The sequence below is a fragment of the Drosophila busckii genome, chromosome X (genome assembly GCF_011750605.1).
Source record: "Drosophila busckii strain San Diego stock center, stock number 13000-0081.31 chromosome X, ASM1175060v1, whole genome shotgun sequence".
Classification (NCBI taxonomy): Eukaryota; Metazoa; Arthropoda; class Insecta; order Diptera; family Drosophilidae; genus Drosophila; species Drosophila busckii.
The window spans coordinates 4,674,131-4,695,196 of record NC_046608.1 but is presented as its reverse complement, the minus strand read 5'-3'; the positions used below and the strand labels follow the sequence as shown (position 1 = coordinate 4,695,196).

Here is a 21,066-nt window from a genome sequence, read left to right as displayed (position 1 = left end):
TTTGTTAATGAGGCAGCTTTTACTCAAAGTGAGCAAACTAAAGCTTACAAAGAAATTTATAGCAAAAATATTATAGATATTTAAATATTATATTTTGGCATATTTATATAAATATTTAGCTTATTTTAAAAATTGTATAAAAATATTTAGCAACTTAGCTTAAGCTTCAGTTTTGCTGCTAGCATCAAAGCTTAAGCTACAAATATTTGGCTTATTTTAATATTGCAGCTATAAAAATATTTAGCAGCTTAGCTTAAGCTAAATAATAAAGATTATTATTATTATTTTTATTATTAAAATTATTTTATTTATGCAGCTTTTGTATAAACAATTAAACGCAGCTTAAGCTTAACTCAAGCTCAACTAAAAATATTAAAAAATATTTTTAAAATAAATTTATAGCCTACTTAGCAAATTTATGCCTCAATTAATATTTGTTCAATTATTTTAACTCTTGTATAAATAATTAAACACAACTTAAATTTAGCTAAATATTTTTAAAACAAATGTATTGCTTAATAATAGCTAAATATATGCCTCAATTAATATTTTTAAAATTTAGCTTTTGTGTAAAAAATTAAACGCAGCTTAAGCGTAACTCTCGCTCTTAAGCGCAACTTAAAATATTTGCTAAATATAGCCTAAGAATATTTTCAAAATTAACAATTAATATTTTTAAAATTTAACTCTTGTATATGTATAAATAATTCAACTAAAAATATTTGCTAAATATTTTTAAAATTAACAATTATTATATTTTAAAACTTAACTCTTGTGTATGTATAAAAAATTCAACTAAAAATGTGTGCTTACTATTCTTAAAGCAAATGTATTGCTAAGCAATAAAAGCAAATTTTTATAGCAACTTGGCTGCGTCTTTAGCAAATTGCTGCAGCTTTTGCTTTGCTTAATACGCAGCTGCTAAGCTTTGAGCTAAGCAACGCTGCTAACAAAGTTTTCTCTTCTTTTTTTTTTTTTTTGGCAAGCAGCTGGCGTAGCTTACATGGCTACAAACATGTCACTTTTAATCCTTTTTTTAATGCTTATGCAGCAATTAGAAATTGTCTAATTTGATGCACACACACACACGCACACACACACGCACACATACAAATAGAAAAGAAACTGGCGCATATATTTTTCTTTGACACTTTGCCACACCCCAAGCGTGACTAAAAAAGCAAAATGAGTAGCGGGACAGAGACAATTACCCCAAAGCGCATACACATACATAGCTGTGTGTGTGTGTGTATATGGCTTGTCATATGACGCATTAAAAATCGAAGCATATAAGCAGTGAGGCAAGACTCACACTACGTTCATTTTTTAGCTGTCAGCCTGTGTCGTTCGCTTGTTTCTTGCTTGGCGCGCATTAATCCTTTTTTCCAGCATCTTTTCACACACACATACATATGTGAGGCACGCGTGTATATAAGTCTAGCCTTACTGTAACTCCATGCCTATTTAACTAACACCAACACACACACACACACACGTGTCGAAAAAAATAAGAACAAAATTTACTCAATTTAAGTTTGTCATTTTATTGTGTTTTTTTTCTTTTGCTAGATCTCAAGTAAAGCAAAGAATCAATGTTTTAAAAACAGCTTCTTCATCATCTTTTGCCTGCTGCTTCTTCAGCCCAAAAAGGGTTTCAATGTGGGCGTGAGTGTGAGTTTTTCTCTCTGTGTGTGTGTGTGTGTGTGTGTGGGGGAGGCTTTTGGGCAAAGTAATAATAAATACAACTCTTTGTTTTTTCAATGGCTCGTCGTTCGCCTGATTTTTGATAAGTAAATAGAAATTTATAAATTTACATACATGTGTGTGTGTGTGTGTGAGTGTTGTTGTTGTGTGTGTGTGGGGGGCAATAAAAAAGAAACAGAATTTTAAATTAGAAAATATTAGTTAGCTCTCCTGGCGCTGGCAGACAGAGAGACGAGCAGCGAGCACACACATCAATGCCATGTACAGTTATGTATTTATGTATTTGCATATGCATGTATGCGCAGCTCACACACACACACACACACATGCCTATGCTGTGTCGCTATCTTTGTCTCCACAGCATAAACGCCCCCCCCCAACCCCAAAAAGCCAAAGCCAAACTGAGACTCCCTACATTAGCGCTGACTCTTTCTCTCACTCTTGCTCACTCGCTCGCTCACACGCTCGCTGCTGCTGCTCGTACTGTACTTTTTCTTCGTCGTTTCATGCTCATCGTCGTCGTTGTTGTTATTTTTTCTGTGCGTCTTTGCTGCACACACACACACACACACACACCTAACTCCACAGCCTGGCAGCTCAGCTCAACTCACAGCAGCAGCAGCATCAATACATCATTTTCTTCTTCTTTCAATGTGTGTGTGTGTGTGTTGATTTTATGCTACTCTTTTCACTACGTTTTTCATTGCTGTATATTTGTTGCAGTTTTTTTTTTATTTTGCTTGCTGCTTTCTCTTTTGCTCTCTGTTTTACTTTTGGCTCTGTTTGTGTTTTTTGTTTAATATTTAAATAAATAATTAGCAAAAAGGGATATGTGCGTATGTGTTAGTGCAAGCTTTTCACACACACACACACACAGAGAGCAGTGTATGTGTGTGTGCGTTGCTAATGATGTTTGAAATTGCAAAGCAAATGCAAAGGCATGTGCCGAAAATAAAAACGCAGCAAATAACGCCAAAGTATGTTTTTAGTTTTTGAAAGGTTACCAACTCAGCAAGGGGGGTTAGCTCAGCTGTAAAAGCAACTTGTATACAAAGCTTAATGCACGTCAAAGGATTTATTTGTTATCAGCTTAAAAGTTAGCCAGCTAAAAATGTAAACTAAATAAAATTAAAAACATAAATAACACAAAAAAATCAACTAATAAATAGCAAGCAAAATAACAAAAAATGTTAAAAAAAATTCAAAATGCCACAAAATCTGTAAAGCAAATTAAATGCAGCAGTATTGATTATAATTATTAATTTAATTTTAATAAATATAAAACAGAAATAATAAAATTATGCAACTAAATAAAATATAATGCAAATGTAGCAACAGGCGAAATACTAAATAATAAATACTGAAGAAATGCGTTAAAAAAAACTATAAATAAATAATATAATAAAAAAATTAAAAAAAAATAATAAAAATATAAATTGTTAAACAAGAAGCAAACAAGTTTAAATAAATTTTATCTTTTAAAATAATTATAAAACGTTTGCTAAAATATAAAATATAATATAAAAAAATATAAGACAATTTTAAAAATAATACATAAAAATATAAGACAAAATGAAAAATAATATAAAAAAATATAAGACATTTTTAAAAAAGATGTATAAAAATATAAGACAAACTTAAAAATAATATATAAAAATATAAGACTATATAAGAATAATATATGAAAATATAAGACAAATTTAAAAATATGTTGCAAATATAAAAGACACATTACTTTGCTTGCAGCACAAACAAGCGACAAGAGCTTGTGTCTATTTATAAAATAAATGCTATAAATACATGTGTGTATATAAGCGTGTGCGTGTGTGTGCTTGTGTGCGTGACTTTCTTTGTATTTACTGCCTGTCAGCGGCAGCATCTTTGCTCGCGCGCCTAATGTCATGCTACAGTTTTTGCCGCTGCTAGCAACAAAGCAATTGATAGCAAACTTTTGCTGCTGCTGCTGCCTGCTTGTTGTAACTTTTAACTTTTTTACATGTAAAGACTTAATATGTGTGTAATTGTCGCTAGACTGTGTGTGTGTGTGTGTGTGTGTGTGTGTTGCCTTTGTTGCAGGCGTTTAAGTGGCAGTGGCAATGCCTCACTCCCTGTCAGTTCAACTGACTGACAGACAAGCAGCCGCCTCTAAATCAAAGCTTAACGTACAGCCCAAGCCCAAGACTTGAGCATTGATTTGCTTTGATTTATTGTGCGCCACACAAAAGCAAAAACCAAATGCTTGGGGGTAACAACAACAACAACAACAACAAGCAGCAGCAGCAGCTCTCGCACTTGAGCACAAAAATTTTGAAGCAGCAGCCACACAATTCATAACGTTGCTTTGCGTACTAATTACAAAAAGTGCTGCCTCCCCCCGCTCCGCGCTCCGCGCTGTGTGTCCAGCAGTCGCTGCTGACAGCTGCCGCTGCGACAAAAAAAAGCGAAACCCACGCGTGGACCATTCGACTCACTTCAGCAGCAAACAGCTTGAGACAATGCCGCATGCAAAAATTCTTAACATACGTGAGTTTGAGTATTTATGCATTATAATATGAACTCAGTTCTCAATGCCCCGAGGGCTGCAAGCTCAGTTGCTGTTGCTGTTGCTGTTGCAAAAGTGCGCGCTTTTTGACATGTGCCGCGCGCACGACGCGCACACGAGCAACCAACAGCAGCAACATCAACAACAGTTGCTAGAGGGTTAGCGCTTTGCTTTTGCTTTTGCTTTGCTTGTTTTTTTTTTTCGCAAGGATAAGAACACATTTTGACTTGCTTAGCCTGCATTGTTGTTGAACTGCTCAAGTGGCTCACATGCAACCACAGTAGTTGCAACAATTGCTCAAGTGCCCACAATTGCAACACAATGAGCCACAGCCACGAACTAAAGCATTAAAATCAATGTTAGATTATTTATGTGTATACATAAAATACTTCAAAAATTCAAAATGCATTTTTTTTTATTAGTTAAATATTTTATTTGTTGCTGTTTGTGTCTTTATATTTTTTTTATATATAAAAAAATATTTACAAAAAAGAATATTTGCATTTAATTGCTTACAAATTTTAAAATAATTTTTTATTAAAAAAATTAATATTTGCAAAGAGTGTCTTAATATTTTTGTATTTTAATTGCTTACAGTTTTGACTTTTCTTAATAACAAAAATTAGTATTTGTTACTTTTAGTGTCTTAATACATTTGCTTACAAATTTTATTTAATTCTTAGATATGGATTTATCCGAGTCAGCAAAATATTACCAAAAGTTTTTATTTGATATATTTTTTTATAATTTTGACTTTTCAATCTATTTTTGTTTTTTTTTTATGCTTAACAATTTAGCTTAATTTTTCGTATATATTTTTAATATTTTGCATTTTTTTTGCATTTTTGTTATTAGTTCAATTTGTATTGCTTAAATTTTGTTAATTTGTTTTAACATTAAAGTAAATATTTATTATACAATGTGCTATTTAAATTAATTGTTAATTTTTATTATTTTGTGTATTTGTTTTTGCAATATTAAGACAACTTTTTGTTTGGTTCTTTTCAAAAATTTCTTTTGGCTGATTTATTGTATTTAAGTGCAAGCATTTAGCTTATTGAAGTCAATGTACTGACAAAGCAAAGGACCCACCCACTCACACACACACGCACACACACACACACACACACACCTGTGCTTTAGCCCAAGTGCTGCTGCCCTTTTTATTTCAACTCGTTTTGTTGGCTAATAGAAATGTTAACAGCACAGCACATTGGCCTCGCTGTTAACATTTCACTTAACATTTTTGGCGCGCATTCTTTTTTGATATATATACAATATATATATATATATTTTTTTGGCTATTTTTGGCAGCTTCTTTGAAGTGGCGGCGCCGGCACATGCAAAAATATTAAATGAATCTCGCCCACAAACAAAAAAAAACCAAAGAGTTGCCCAAAAAAAAAAAAACAGAAAAGGCTAAAAGGGTGCTCAATACTAAAGCTGCTGCCGCTGCTATAAGCTGACCACACACACACACACACACACACACACATGCATGCGCGTATCATTGAAGTGGAGCCCATAGAGTTTGCCTGCTATACAAATACTATATATATATATATGTTGTTAGTTAAAAAAAAACACACAGCAGCAGCCAAAAAAAAGGGAAGCAAGGCAAAGCCACCCGCATTTTAGTTAATTAACTCATTTGGTTGGCAACTGCTGCTAAGCCGCTCGAACTGGGCCACAAAAGGACCCAGCCAGGCAGCCAGCCCCCCCCCCAGCCTCCCCCGCTTACAGGATGAGTACGCATGCCAGTCGCATTAATTGATTTGCCCAAAAAAAAAGGAAAGAAAAGGAATTTAAAGAGTAAAAGTTGCTGACCATTGTCCAGGCGATGTTTCTTTAGTTTGCTTTGGCGCGCAAGTGTTGCGTTTCTCACGGGGATTGCATTTCAAGCGAGGCCAAGACACACACACACACACACACACACACATACAGTTTGAGAGGCACAGTTGTGCAGCCACTGATCGATTTAAAGAAAGCAAAACAAAAACATTTGTCTGGGCAGCGCGGGCATTATGAAAACAATTTTCAAGCTTAAGCAGCTCATGGCTATGCAGCAACAACAACAACAACAAGAGCAACATGCCACATGCCACAGACAGCATGAAAATCACAGCTTGCTTGCCACACGGCGCGGCGCGGCGAGTCGAGTCGAGTCGAGTCGAGTCGAGCCCGCACACTCTTTTGAAGGCTGTCTGGCGTTTTAAGTCCCAGCAAATGGCAAGGACAAAACTGCAGCTTCCTTTAACCCACCAAAAGGCAAACCCAAACCCCCAAATGTGCGCTGAGCAAAAAAATAACCACGCGAATTGCCCCAGCCCCAGTCCCAGCCTCAGCCCAGTCATAGCCGCTTGTCTGTTGTTTGTACTTAGAAGCTTTTAAATATCATAAATATATATCTATGCAACGACGACGAGTCACAAGTCTCCACCCCCTCCAGTCTACCCCCGCAGCTTGCTTAGCTCACATTGCGAGTTTGAGTTCGGTTGCTTTGGCTGATGATGTTGACAAATATGCCTCGAGGGCCATTCATCTACAAGAAAAAAGATAAACATTGAGCATAGGCTATAGCAACAGCAGCAACAGCAGCAACAGCAACAGCAACCACATTTAATGTGGCTCATTGAAGGTTTTCTTGTGTTTTTAGCTGCAGCTCTTAAGCGCACAATGGCAGCTGCTAAATTCCAATTGCGCTTAAGATTTCGCAATGCATTTCAAATGAGCTGAGGCGCACTTATTGAAAATATTTTGCGCTGCACAGTGAATGGCAATGCGCCAGGCGCAGCGAACAACTTTAATGTTATTAGCGCAGCTTAAGCTTGAGCAGCAAAAAAAAACATTCGCATGTTAGCGCAACCAGTTTATAATACTTGGCCAGCAAAGTCTTTAAAGATTTTTGTATTTTTGTAAAGTAAATGGCAATTTGACATTCGCATGTTAGCGCAACTAGTTTATAGTACATGAATTTAATGTATTCATTTATAGAAACTTGCACAGCTGTCTTAAAATATTTTTGTATTTAATAAAGTGCATGACAATTTGCCATTCGCATGTTAACGTGCTTAATTTATATTAATGCACTTAACTTATAAAACCACGCTAAGCAGCTTGTCTTGTTTTTAAAGCAACAAAGTGTATGACAATTTGCCATTCACATGTTAGCGCAACTAGTTTATAATACATGAATTTAATGTATTAATTTATAGCAATATGCATAGCAAAGTCTTAAAAGATTTTTGTATTTAATAAAGTGCATGACAATTTGCCATTCACATGTTAACGTGCTTAATTTATATTAATGCACTTCATTTATTAAGCCACGCTAAGCTAAGTCTTATCTTTAAAGCAACAAAGTGTATGACAATTTGCCATTCACATGTTAACGCGACAAGCAATTCGCATTGCATTCATTTTGAACTAATTTTTCAATGCTTGCTTTAAAGTGCGCGCTAATTTGCCAATCGCATGTCAACGTAGCCAAATCAAATAGCATTAGTTTATTAAACTAACGGCACTACTTCGACCCCAAACTTGCTTCTAATCACAGAAATTCTCGTTCTTAACACGACGCTTGTAACGACTTCCTGCTTAACTTATTTGAGACCCAAAGTATGAGCCCCCCCATGAGTTTAAGTCTCATCGATATGCAGCAAAAACTTGTTACAAGAACCTGCAAAAAAAAAAAGAAGAAGCAAGTAAAGGGCTCACACCCAAAACTATAGCTTGGCATAAGCCTGGCTGGCGTCTCGGCTCTCTCTCTCTCTCTCTCGCTAAGCCATAGACCGACCAACGACTAATTTTCAAAGTTCTTTATTGCCTGCAACGCCCCCTACGCTGCTGGAGCTTGTGTTGCCTTTGCTTCCGGTATTTATACAAATAAAATTGCAACAAAATTTCCAAACTCAGTGAAACTGACAAAAAAAAAAAAACAACAACAAATCAACAGAAAATCGAAGCGGGGTAAAAAGTCATTGCAATCCGCAAGAGCCTGAGCACAAGTTGCTAGAGTCGATTTGCTGTGTGTGTGTGTGTGTGTAAGCCAAGGACTGTGTATAAGTCAATGCGCCAGGATTTAGCTCTAGTGCTGTCTCGCTTGCACATGCGCTGGCCACAGGCTTTTGGCTGGTCCCAGACTAATTTGCCAAAAAAGTTTGCACCGCATATTTTTGTAACCTTTTTTTTTTGTCGCTGCTGCTGCTTGTTGTTGTTGTTTTAATTTCTCATTTGGCATTTGATTTCGTTGCTAGAAGTCTGGCCCGTAGCCCAAGGCAAGGTTCGAAGGTCAACGCTAATAGCACTAAAATTTCAAGTTGGGCTTATCGATACGAACGATATAAACTATAAATTGTTGTTGTTACTTTCTTGGGGCTTGCAGCTCGTAACGGTTGCTAATGCGTTGCAGACCCTCCACCCACCCACCACCCACCACTCACCACTTTTCTAAGCCTTTTTTGTGTGTGTGTTTCGGTCTGAGCCAAAAGTTTGGCAACGTATTAATTTGGCTAAATTTAACCCGTAATGACTTTAAAAGTAAAATTAATGAGGGTCGATAGTTGCCTTTGAAAAGTTTACAAACATATGTGCAACTACTACACTGCAAGAAATTTCTATACCCATATTTATTCATTTTTTTTTTTTATTTGCAGCGCGCTACTTTAGCTGAAAAGGAAGTCAACACACTCAAGGAGCAACTTAACACCAGCACGCCTGGCAGCAACGACAGCAACAGCGATACCAGCAACACAGCAGCAGCAACAGCAGCAGCAGCAGCAACAGTTACAAGCTCGGAGGAGGAGCAAACTTTAGGAGCAGCAGCAGCTGTGGATAGCGACAGCGATAAGCTGTTGAACAGCTCGATTGTTGCAGCGGCCATAACGCTGCAGCAACAGAACGGCGGCAATCTGCTGGCCAACACCAACACACCGTCGCCATCGCCGCCGTTGCTCAGCGCCGAGCAGCAGCAACAGTTGCAGAGCAGCCTGCAGAACGGCGTCGGCGGCGCTTGCTTGAATCCCAAACTGTTTTTCAATCACGCACAGCAAATGATGATGGAAGCAGCAGCCGCAGCAGCAGCAGCCGCAGCAGCAGCAGCAGCAGCACAACAGCAGCAGCAACAATCGCCAATGCATTCACCAACAATTGCTGCTGTAGATGCAGCACAAACGACAGCAGCAACAACAGACAGCAATGCAGCAGCAGCAGCAGCAGCAGCAGAGCCAGCAGCAACTGTTGCAACGAGCAATCATTGCAATGAGCATGCAGACGACGACGACGACGACGATGCTGATGCTGATGCTGATGATGATGATGAGGAGGAGGATGCATCAATGCAATCAAATGTGGCGCATGCTGCCGATGGGGAACTCGACGATGAGGATATGGAGCTGGAGCAGCTGCCAGCAGAATCGGATGTTGCTGCTGAGCCTTTGGCTAGAACTGAGAGCATTGCTGCTGGTGATGAAAAACAAAGCAATGAGCACGAGGAGGAGCACGAGGCTGTGGACGCTAGTTTAAACAATAATCATAACAACAACAACAACAACAATAACAACAAAGATAGTTGCAACGATTTGCAGCATGTTGCACTGCGTGATAATTTAAATGTAACTGAGCAACATGTAGCCAACAACAATAATTGCACCGAAGCTGAAGACGACTGCGCCAACAACAACAACAACAACAACAACAACACGAATACAAACAACAACAACAAGCACAAAAAGCGCAACAGCAGCAACAACAACAATCAGCCCGCTGTGCTGCTAGCAGCCAAAGACAAAGAGGTAAGTGCTACGAAAAATAAAAATATATCAAACTTAAAGCTACGCGCTAGACAATTACCCAGCGCAATGAAATGTAAAACCGTTAAGATTAGGCCGCCGTCGCCACCCCCAACACACCCCCAACAAATTACAAAACCGCAGACGCACAAACTGACCGACCACCCAACCCCCCACCCACCCACACTCTACGCACAATTGAGAAAACACTTGCATAAGTAAACAAAACAGCCACGCCCCCCACGCCGCCCACGCCTAGCGCATTTTTCTTGTAATTTTCTAGTGCAAAAAAATTGTTGCTGCTTGTTTTTTTTTTTCAAGGCAAACAACAGCCCAAACTCAACTGTATAAAAAGGACTTTTGACTTTTTCTTTACACGCTGCTGCGGCAAGAAGTCAGCCTCGAAAAAAAAGGGACATAGCAAAGTTAAAACGAAACTTTTGCGCTTCCTTTTTTTTTTTTTTGAGCAAGGACTCAGCGGGCCGCTTGGGGTTTTCACTTGTTTTGGGTGTAAAGTGATATCATTAAAATATTGACATGACAATTTGAACGCCTACAATTTGTTGACGGGCGCTTTTGTTTGCTACTCTGCGCCGTTTACTGCATTTTCTCAATTGCTGTAGACAAAAAGCAGCTTTAAGGCTTAGCAAAACATTGGGGAATTTTAAATTGCAGCAGCACTTGCTTTAGTTTGTTATTAAATTAAAGCCAACACAATATTTTACTAAATCAAATTTGAAAGCTATTTGCTTGCTTTAAAAATATAATAAATAAATTGCAATAAAATATTTTGAGCTTTGAGCTTATGTAAGAATTTATTTTTATAAATATTACATTCAAATTGCAACTCATTATTTAATTTTTAGCACAAAACTTTACCAAATACAAATGAAACTTGTAAGACGCTTTAAATAAATGTAAATAAATTGCAATAAAATAAATGGCATTATTTTAATAGTAAGAATTTATTTTATAAATATTACATTCAAATTGCAACTCATTATTTAATTTTTAGCACAAAACTTTACCAAATCAAATTTGTATTAGAAGTTAAGCCATTTGCTTGCTTTAAAAATATAATAAATAAATTGCAATAAAATATTTTACTATATATTCATATTGTAGAATTTATTTTTATAAATTATTATATTTTAAATTGCGACTCATTATTAAATTTTTAGCACAAAATTTTACCAAATCAAATTTGTATTAGAAGTTAAGCCATTTGCTTGCATTTAAAAAAAATATAAATAAATTACAGAACAATATTTTGAGCTTTGAATTTTTTTTTATAAATATTACGTACGAATTGTGATTTAATTTTTTGAATCAATTGCTTGCTTATAGTTTTTTTTCTACTTAAAAAAAGCAGCGCAAACTGCTTATTTAATATAATTGAAACAATATGTGCTGCTTAATTATAAAAAAAAAGTAAAATTAAATTCAATTTTATTGGAATTTGTATATAGCTTACAATTAATTATTGCAAAATAATTTGGGCTGGCATAAATTTCAATAATGTTGCTGTTGCCACCCTCGTAAATGTTGCTGTTGTTGTAGCAATTTCTTTAATGCAAGTCGAACAAGCCTGCAACACACAGCTGGCCTGGCATTTGATTGTTGCATGATTGAATGCATGATTGCTTATTGTCAAGCCAGCAAGCCCAAGTGTTGCGGCTAAGCAATAATTATCATTTGCCATTAACTGCAGCAGCAGCAGCAGCAGCCGAAGCAGCAGCAGCCAGCAGCAACATCTTGGGGCAGCAGCCATTAAGGCACAACCCCTGACAACTGTTGTTGCATTTCTTTTAATGTTTTATCACTTCACTTCACAAGCAGCAGACGAGACGAGATGAGACGCGAAGCCTGCGCCATTAGCAGTTACCTGTCTTAAGCGCAAAGTGTGCGGTAGGGGGCGCTGCTGTATTTGAAATCCATTAAATGCGGCATTTGTTGTTGTTGTTCCTTTTTTTTGGAGCACATAGCTCATTAGTTTGATTACTGGCGCTTAGCCCAACTCAAGCCCCCCCAGCTCAACGCAGCTGCTTGGCAACTAAATCACTTGTGTGTGTGTGTGTGTGTGTCTCACTTGCAGATTTATCTCTTACACATGTTTTTGTAAATATGCGACAATATTTTTTTGTTGACATTTAAAGCAGCAGCAGCAACCAGCAGCAGCAGCAGCAACTCGCATCGACAGCGCTAAAAATTATGTTAAATGTTATAAATGGAAATTGCCAACAGTTGTTTGTTGTTAAAGACTTGTCTGCCAGCCACACTTTGGCCCACAATTTGTTTGTCTTGGCCGCGTCGTCGTCGTCGGCGTCGGCGTCGTCTGTTTATTTTTTCGCAGAAGTGCATTTTTAATAGCCATGTCTACTCGCTATTTTTAAAAATAGCATTGACAGCTTAGCGCAAATTCGACTCAAAACTGTACATAACTGCATATATATATATATATATATATATATATATATATATATATATCAATATCGCAACTGATTAAACTGAATTCTTTAAGCACTTCCTGCAAACAATTTAAACATTTGCTGCTGCTGCTGCTGCTAAAAATAACAAATTAACAGCCACAGCCCCAGCAGCAGCATAGCAAACTGTCAATAATCATATATAGCATATATATGTATGTATAATTTTGTGTTCAAAAAAACTGCTTCCGTTTTTTATGTGAAAGAAAGCAATGACACGTTCGGCATTATTATTTAGATTATTATATGTTTGTTGTTTTAGTTTTTATCACGCAACCAAAGTCAACTTTTTATATAGAACATGCTAGATGTGTGCCAAATCAAACCACATTGCTATATCTATATATATGTATGTGTGTGTGTGTGTGTGTGTGGTTTGTAGCTGCGCGTTTTTATCGCTACCCAAACTACCCAAAAAAAAAAAACTTAAAATATTTATAAAAAAAACAAACTGTCTATCGAACTGCGTTTATATTTTATCTTTTTGTTGTTGATAGTAAATAAACAGATTAAAAGCTTAGAAATGTTGCTTAATTACTTGTGTAATTATAGAACAAAATTAATTGAGCAGCTTGTTACATCAAAATTTATTAATTTATAGTAATTAATACAATTATATTTATTTAAAATATGCATTAATTACGCAAATAATTATACAAAATAAATACAATATTTCTTTAGTGTAATTACTTTTAGTTAGTTTCAGTTAATTCAGTTAGTAAGCAAATAAAGTGTTAGTCGCATATCAATTCAATTGCAGTTCTAACTGTTGCATTACTTAAATAATTATAGTAATTAAAGCAAATAAAGACAATTCATATTATAGCTTTAATTACTATTAGTTAGTAATTGTAATTAAACTTGTAACTACAACAACTAGTTGCACTAGCTAAACAAATAAAGTTTTAGTTGCATATCAATTCAATTGCAATCATAATTATTTCATAATAATTAAAGTAATTCAAACAAGACTTTGCTTTCAATATAATTTTAAAATATGCATAACTGCTTAATTAATTAAGTAATTGCTTGCGCTTTGTTTAAACAAAAAGCAAAAGTTCAATGCTCTATCTATTCGAGCCGCTGGGCCCCGCATTTAGCTGCAGCAAATGGCTCAATGACTTTGACAGCCACTTGCACCACCACCACCACCCCACCCACCACGCACTAGTACCAGCATATAGACTGAGAGCTAGAGATAATCATAATAATAATGCTCACATTCGATTTTAGTGCTGCTCTTATCATCGCGTGACAACTCAACTCAAAAATTGATTTGACGAATTGAAGCCACAGCTAATTCGATTTTTGAAGTCAAACCCGCACAACAACAACAACAACAACAAAAAAACAAGCGCATGAATTTAATAAACGCTTGTTGTCTAATACAATATTTGTGTTTTAAAAATACAACACGAGCGCATTTTGAGGCCAACAGACTAAACTTGAAGCCAACTGTGCAAATAGCCGCCGCCGCATATGATCGATAAAGACTTAGAATCGAGCGCTAATCACTTAGCCAAAAAAAAATTACTTAGTGCGTCATTGTGGACACGTGTCTAATATAAAAACAATATATATATATGTTTATAATGTTTATAATATTTGATTAGACAGTGTCAAGGCGGCGACTAAGCTGCCGATTCGATTTTATTTTGTTTTTTGACAATCAACTTGGGCAATCAAGAACGAAAACGAAAATAATAAACTGATAGCTTTCGAAATTAGAATTCGGCACTTTTCAAATCTATAGGCAATCATTATTTTAGTATGAATTTTTCAATCGAAGCTAAAGTCATGTATAGTTTGAGTCGGGTAAGCGCAAAAAGAAAAACTCTACACAAAATTTTTTGTTTAGAGCGGCAGCAGCAACAGTTCAGCAGCAATTGCAATTATTCAATTCAAATCAATCAGCAAACACACACACACACACACACATACATAGGCAAACACATACATATGCATATAGTGCTATATGCTAGAGACATTGAGCTTAACTAAGGCTAGTGCTTGGAACCAGGCAATGATTTAAGTTGTTATCGTTTTCTGTATTTTGTTGCTGCTGCTGATTAAAGTAGCAACAACAGCAAATCAAGCATCATTATCATACACACACATACATGCAAACAAATTGTTGCTGCTGCTGCTGCTGCTTCGACCAATTGCGGATAAATTCAATTTATTTATCGCATATGGATTCTGATCAGCGCTCGCTCGCTCGCTCTCGTACTATTGCTTGCTCTTTCTGCTGTCTGTATGCATTGACTGATTGTTGCTTACTATATATATATATGTCTATATATATAGTTAAGTAGCTGCTGTTTGTCTGTATGGGTAAATGGTGATTTTGATTTTTTTAAATTGATTATTTCCTTATTTTCGTGTACCAGTTCGTTCAGTTGGCTGCTACTATATTGTCATTGTTCAGTTTTTTTTTTTTATTGTTGTTGCTGTAGCGTGCGCTAGTTTTTTGGAAAAAAAAAAAAATATTCGCATTTGTTTTGCCATTTACAATGCAATTGCAATTTGTGTGTCTCTCGTTCTGTGACTTTATTTACGGCTCGTTGCATTTACAATTGACTTTCACCCAATCAAACAAAATCTTCTCTCTCTCTCTCTCTCTCTCTCTCTGCGTCTCTTTAGCTAATTGCTAAGCATTAAAATTGTGACAAGTATCGCTGCAATTTGCTGCGTCTCGTCTTTGATTTATGGCTAACAAATCAGTTGGCAACTTTGCTTGGCAACTTGTCACCTTTTGCAGTTTGAAATATTGCAGCGTCCTCTGCTCGAAAAACTTGTAATCATCAATTTGGGCAAACTTCTGTGCGCTGCTCTGTCTGGTCAGACGCCTACGTCTGCTTAGAAAATTGTCAATTTGAATTTGTGCATCCTGTGCCAAATTGCTAGACGTGCTATACGCAGCTGCGACTTTAGTTAGCTTTAAAGGCGTGCATTACTGCGTAATTACTTAAGTAATTAAAAGCAGCTGCAGCTAAATATTGTATAAATAAATTTATTAAAAGCATGGCGTGTGTTTACAGTTAAAAATGGTTAAAATACATAAAGTAATTATGTAATTACTTAGTAATTGTAGCAGTAATTATATTACAATTAAGCTGCATATGCTTAAAAATATATTGCTTGAAGTTTAAGTGCAAAAATGGCACAAGTTGTAAAGTAATTATGCAATTACTTAGTAAGTATTGCAGTAATTACAATGCTTGCAGCCTTACTAATTTAAAAATTAAGCATTGCTTGTGTTTTTAGTGCAAGTTGTAAAGTAATTATGCAATTAGTTAGTAATTAAATGTGTCTGCAGCTAAATTAGATTATTTCTTAAAGCACAAACTATTGCCAGCCAAAACTCAAGTCAATTTACAAGCATAAACGGAAATTTTCACATTTCAATTAGCAAAAAGCTAAGGAGGCCAGCAGCTTGTGCCTGTCAATAAATCAAATTGCATATAAATTAAGCAATAAATTGATAGAGAGAGAGAGAGAGAGAGAGAGAGAGAGAGAGAGAGAGACAAGCACAAGTGTATGCAAAATTGTGCGACTAGCACAAATGGCTCCCACGGCAAATTGGCAAACTCATCAACAAATGAGCAGAAAGAAAAATTTAAAAAAAAAAAACAAAAAAAATCTGCTGCATTATACAATTAATTAAACGTGTGCAGTATAATTTATTGCAACGATTACGCGGCAACTTTTAGTTGCAGCTGATTAACTTTTCTTTTTTTTTTTTGTTTTTGTTGTTTGCTGACCTTCGAGCGACGTGTGATAAACGCTAAAGAAATAAAGCAGCAGCCAGTTTGTTGCTTTAGATTAAAAGCGCTGCGCAGAGCAAACAATTTAATGCTCAATTGATTTCTAATTAAAAGCACAGCCAAATGCGTTTGCATAATAAAGCGCAACGTGCTGAAAATAATTATTGACAGCCGCCGCCGCCACATCAAATGCAGACATAGCCCAAAAAAAAAAAAAAACTGAACTCAATTCCATGTTGAACAATTAAAAAAGGCTAAGCGCTCTAACTGCAATTGGGGGCGGCGTCTTTTTTCGTCTTGGCTTTAATTAGTTTGCTTCAATTTTTTGAAGACAGCAGCAGCAGCCGCAGCGTCGTCAAAATAATTGCCGTGGGTCACAGTCGCATTTGAAAGCATTTGAAGTTAATATATTTCTCGACCCACTGTAGCAATTAAAATAAGCTTGGGCTAGCTTACGACTTACTAGCTGCCCACTGCTTTTTTATGCCCATCAGTCAAGCAATTGGCATTAATAGAAAATGAAATGAAGTTGCGACTGGCTAAGCCGCCACTAAATTCAATTAGAACTTGGCTGCTTAAATCAAATTAGACGCAGACTGAAATCAATAAAAAAGAAGCAAAAGCGTTTGCATTGACATTGCGCATACGGCACGTGTGACGACTTAAAGCAACAAAGAGTTGCCCATTTCGCATAGCAGCAAAGGAAGGAAGGAAGTTGAAACGAGCTGCTGACCCCCCCGTAACTGCTGCTGCTCATATTAAGGTGTTGTTGCCTTTTTTTGCTTTTAGCCTCGTAGTCGTTTCATATTTTTCAACAATGACAGGCAGACTCTGTGCACTGGATGCCTTACGAATGTTTGCTAGGAGATGTTGATTGGCACAGCAGACAACTGCCATATATATATAAATATATATGTGTATATATTGATGATGCGGGCTTACCAAAAAAAAAGCAACAAAAAAACTCATACAGGGATAACAAGTGTGTGCCTGGCTCATAAATTATTGTCTAGACTATGATTTTAACGTTTTTTGATTATGAAAGCCAAAACAAAAAACGTTGCTGAAGTAGAAGTACCCGAAATTTTTAGCGAGCAATGTATAAAATAAAAATTGTTGGTCAACCTTTTTTTTTCTGCTGCCGTTGCTTTGTTTTATTTGTTGCTTTGGCTGCGTGTAGATATCATATCAATAAGCAAAAGGATTAGACATGTGACTGCGCCAGCTTCACAAATATACAAATATATATTTTTTTTTTAATATTTTTTGGGGGTCCTTGTCGTCGTCGTCGTCGTCGTCGCTCTTATCGTGCGCCAAGGGTAAAAATAGAAAAAAAATATATATATGTATACAAATCACATTTTATATATAGAAAAATATGAATAAAAGTCAAGCTCAATGCGCGGCGGGGGAGGGGGCAACAGGAATTGGGTTCGAGCATGGCCAGACAATTATTAAGCAAAAGTTTAACGAATTAGAAACAAAATGGGTAACATACGAACTCAAGTGTGAGGCAGACCTTTGATTAAAATATATAAAACTTGCTGTCTGCACACACACACACACACACACACACACACATAGACACATAGCTACAGTTACATATTGGTATTGTTTGCTGTCTCTATATGAAAATCAACCCGCACGCACAATATTTTAGACAATCAAATCGAAACATAAATCGAAATTTGTTCAAATTGGTGGCGCGCGGCAAAGGGTTGACGCTTGTCATTCGACGCCCCCGCAGACGCAAATAGTCGCAGTCGACTACCTCAAGCTGCCTGGGAATTGTAAAGCTGTCAAATTTTAATTACAAAACTTTATAATCCAAAAAATACAACAACAAGCAAACGAAGACGCCAACCCCACAATCAAACTCATTTGGTTGCCTGCCTGCTGCTGCTGCTGCTGCTTCTTCTTCTTAGCCAACTCTTTCGCCTTGTAGCTTCCAAATCAATTCAATAACTGTTGCCTCTGTCTGTCTGTCTGTCTGTCTGTCTGTCTGTTTGTCTGTCTGTGCGTGTGTGCGTAAATATATTTAAATGACTGTTTGACTCACTCACTGACTGCGCCCAGTCAAACTCGTCGCCTCGCTCTTCAGCTATCTAACTGACTGACTGACTGTCTATTCGACTGTCTCTCTGTCTGTCTGTCTAACTGCTTTGCAGCCGTTTCGTGCCAAGTTCGGTTCGAATTTTGTTTGATTTATGCTTTTGAATTGTTGTAAATTACCCAGGCGTACCCGCCGCGAATCAATCTCCTTTACCTAAACCCCCCACCCCCACCCAAACCAAGTTGGCAGGGCAGGCAGCGCCTACACAACAATTTGCCTTTGAGCAATTGACAAATAATGAAAAATGCAAAATTACCTGCTACTTAAAAGCTTTGCAAGCTACGAGAGTTTCGAGTGAATACTAATAGACGCTAAAAGTTTAAATCGATGCAAAGTCAATGTTTATGGCAAAGTTTGCTGAACGGCGTGTGCAGTGGAGCGTGCAGCAATTATACAAAATGCACAAAGTAAATAAACAGCAGTTTCGCTTGGCGTGTTATCGATACTATCGATTGTAAGTTAAGCAGCAGTAAATGTGAATTCTAAAGCAGCAGCATAAATATTGCATTTAATTATAAATTTATATAGCGTAGTAGCTGTCAAGCTGCTGCTAGCAAAGGCTAAACGATACTATCGATATGCAGCTTATGCAACTGAAGCTAAAGCGCAGCAGTTTTGTATAAATATAACTGCAAAGTTTTATTTAAACATTAAATTTAATAGCTTTAAGCTTGAGCTGTAGCTGGCTGCAACAATTTGTTATCGATACTATCGATTGTAAGTTTAGCAGCAGTAAATGTAAATCTTAAAACAGTTGCATAAATAAATTTGCTATAATTATATAAATTTATATTGACTAGTAGCTGTCAAGCTGCTGCTTTGATAGTTAGCAACAAATGCTAAACGATACTATCGATATGCAGCTTATATAATATAAAGTTTTAATTAATTACCATAAATTTTATTTAAAGTATAAATTTAAATGCTTGTTATAGCTTGTAGCATGGCTTTTAAAATTTCTATCGATAATATCGATAGCAGCAAATGACAAATGCAGTCGCATAAAGTTTGCTACGCTTTTTGCACAATTTTTCGCTGCTTGCTGCTGCGCTTTGTGCTGTATATTGCCAACATGGGGGCAAAAAACAAAAGCGCCTGGCGTCGCTCACTCGCTCTCTGGGGTGCACTTGGCAGCGACTTTAAGTTACAATGCGACAGCAACCAGCAGCAGCAGCAGCAGCAGCAGCAACACTTGAAACAATCAAAAATCAATGAGCAGCCAACAGCAGCAGCAGCAGCTCAGTTGAACATTTTTTATGTACAAACGACATTGAGATGACAAAACCTGCGCTGCTGCTCTTTAGTCATTTGTCTTTTGGCTTTTTGGAAATTAACAGCAAGGGGACAGCAGCACTAACTGCAGCCAGCAGCAGCAGCAGCACCCTTGTCCCAAATGCGAACGAGTGCTGCGAAAAGTTACCCCCTTTTTTTATAAAAAGCTATAGACATCGCTCTGTCTATAGCGCTTCATATACATATGTATATTTAAAAATTTGTGCGCCCGAATGAATTTTAATTCCTTTGACGTTTGCCAAAAGCCTAAAAGGCTGCTACAAAAAATTATACACATGCGCTTGTGTGTGTGTGTGTGTGTGTGTGTGTGTGTGTCTTTGATTGCTTATTGTTAATTTGTATTGGGTAAGATGTTTTCATAGCCCAGCGCCAGCACTGACGCTGATTAAACCCTTTTTTTACCCCCATATGCGACACACAGACACACACACACACGCACACTGGCACACAATGCTTAATTCCTTTTGGCGTTTTATGCAGCGACCCAGCAGCAAGCGCCAACTGCTGCTGCTGCCGCCAACGTCTTTTGCCTTCGAGTGTTTGTTTGTGTGTATTGAATGCTTTGTCAATTGTTTGGTTGCGAGGCTTTTGTAACTGTGTGTGTGTGTGTGTGTGTGTTGCCAATTCTTGTAGCTGGCTGCCTGGCAATTTTGTTAATTACAAATCGTTTGCTTGCGCCGCTATGCTAATGTCTCCATGTGTGTGTGTGTGTGTGTCGCTGTCTATTTTAGCATAACTTACGCAACTTTCTATGCCAACCCTCAAAAATGTTGATCATAAAAAAATATGCACACAAGGGTTGTATATATCATAAGCATATATACTTACTATAGCTTGCCAATTAACAGCTGGCCCAGACGCACACACATACACACCAACACACACACACACACTAAACTGTCAGTCAATGTCCAACTTTTACCCAAAATCCAAACTCACACTTCAGCTTCAGCTTACGAAAAATGTAAATTTTCATAATTTTACAGTCAATACTGTAAAACACGGGAAACCTTTTGGCTGCTAGTTTGTTTGATTGCTGCTGTTGTAGTTGTGTGTGCTGGAAGCCACAGTTGCTGCAAAAGTTTTGCGCCCAGCACACAAAATAAAAAAAAAACCAAAGGGTTGCGCTGACTGATTTTTGAGTTGAGCAAAAGTTGATTTATCGTTTTAATAATTGCTCAACAGTGCCAAACAAGAAAACAGTGACAAAAATATATATGCATTAATATTTATTTAAAGCAAGCAACGTTGCCACAACGTGGCTAAAGCGCTGTTGCCAATTTTCAATGGTTTTGTAGTTTTAAAGTTTTTCTTTTCAGTCGGTAAAGCAGGCAGATTATTAATGAAGTACAGCACACAGACAGACAGAGCA

General features: G+C 36.8%; 1 protein-coding gene across 2 annotated transcripts in view; it reads left to right on the top strand.

Moving 5' to 3' along the window:
• LOC108604942 (homeobox protein cut) overlaps positions 1-21,066 on the top strand; it is a 72,390-nt gene that overhangs the window by 33,821 nt on the left and 17,503 nt on the right. For both annotated transcript variants that reach the window (XM_017994577.2, XM_033294540.1), the window contains exon 2: positions 8,902-10,038. In XM_017994577.2, the coding sequence (XP_017850066.2) occupies positions 8,902-10,038 (1,137 nt within the window). The remainder of the gene's footprint in view (positions 1-8,901; positions 10,039-21,066) is intronic.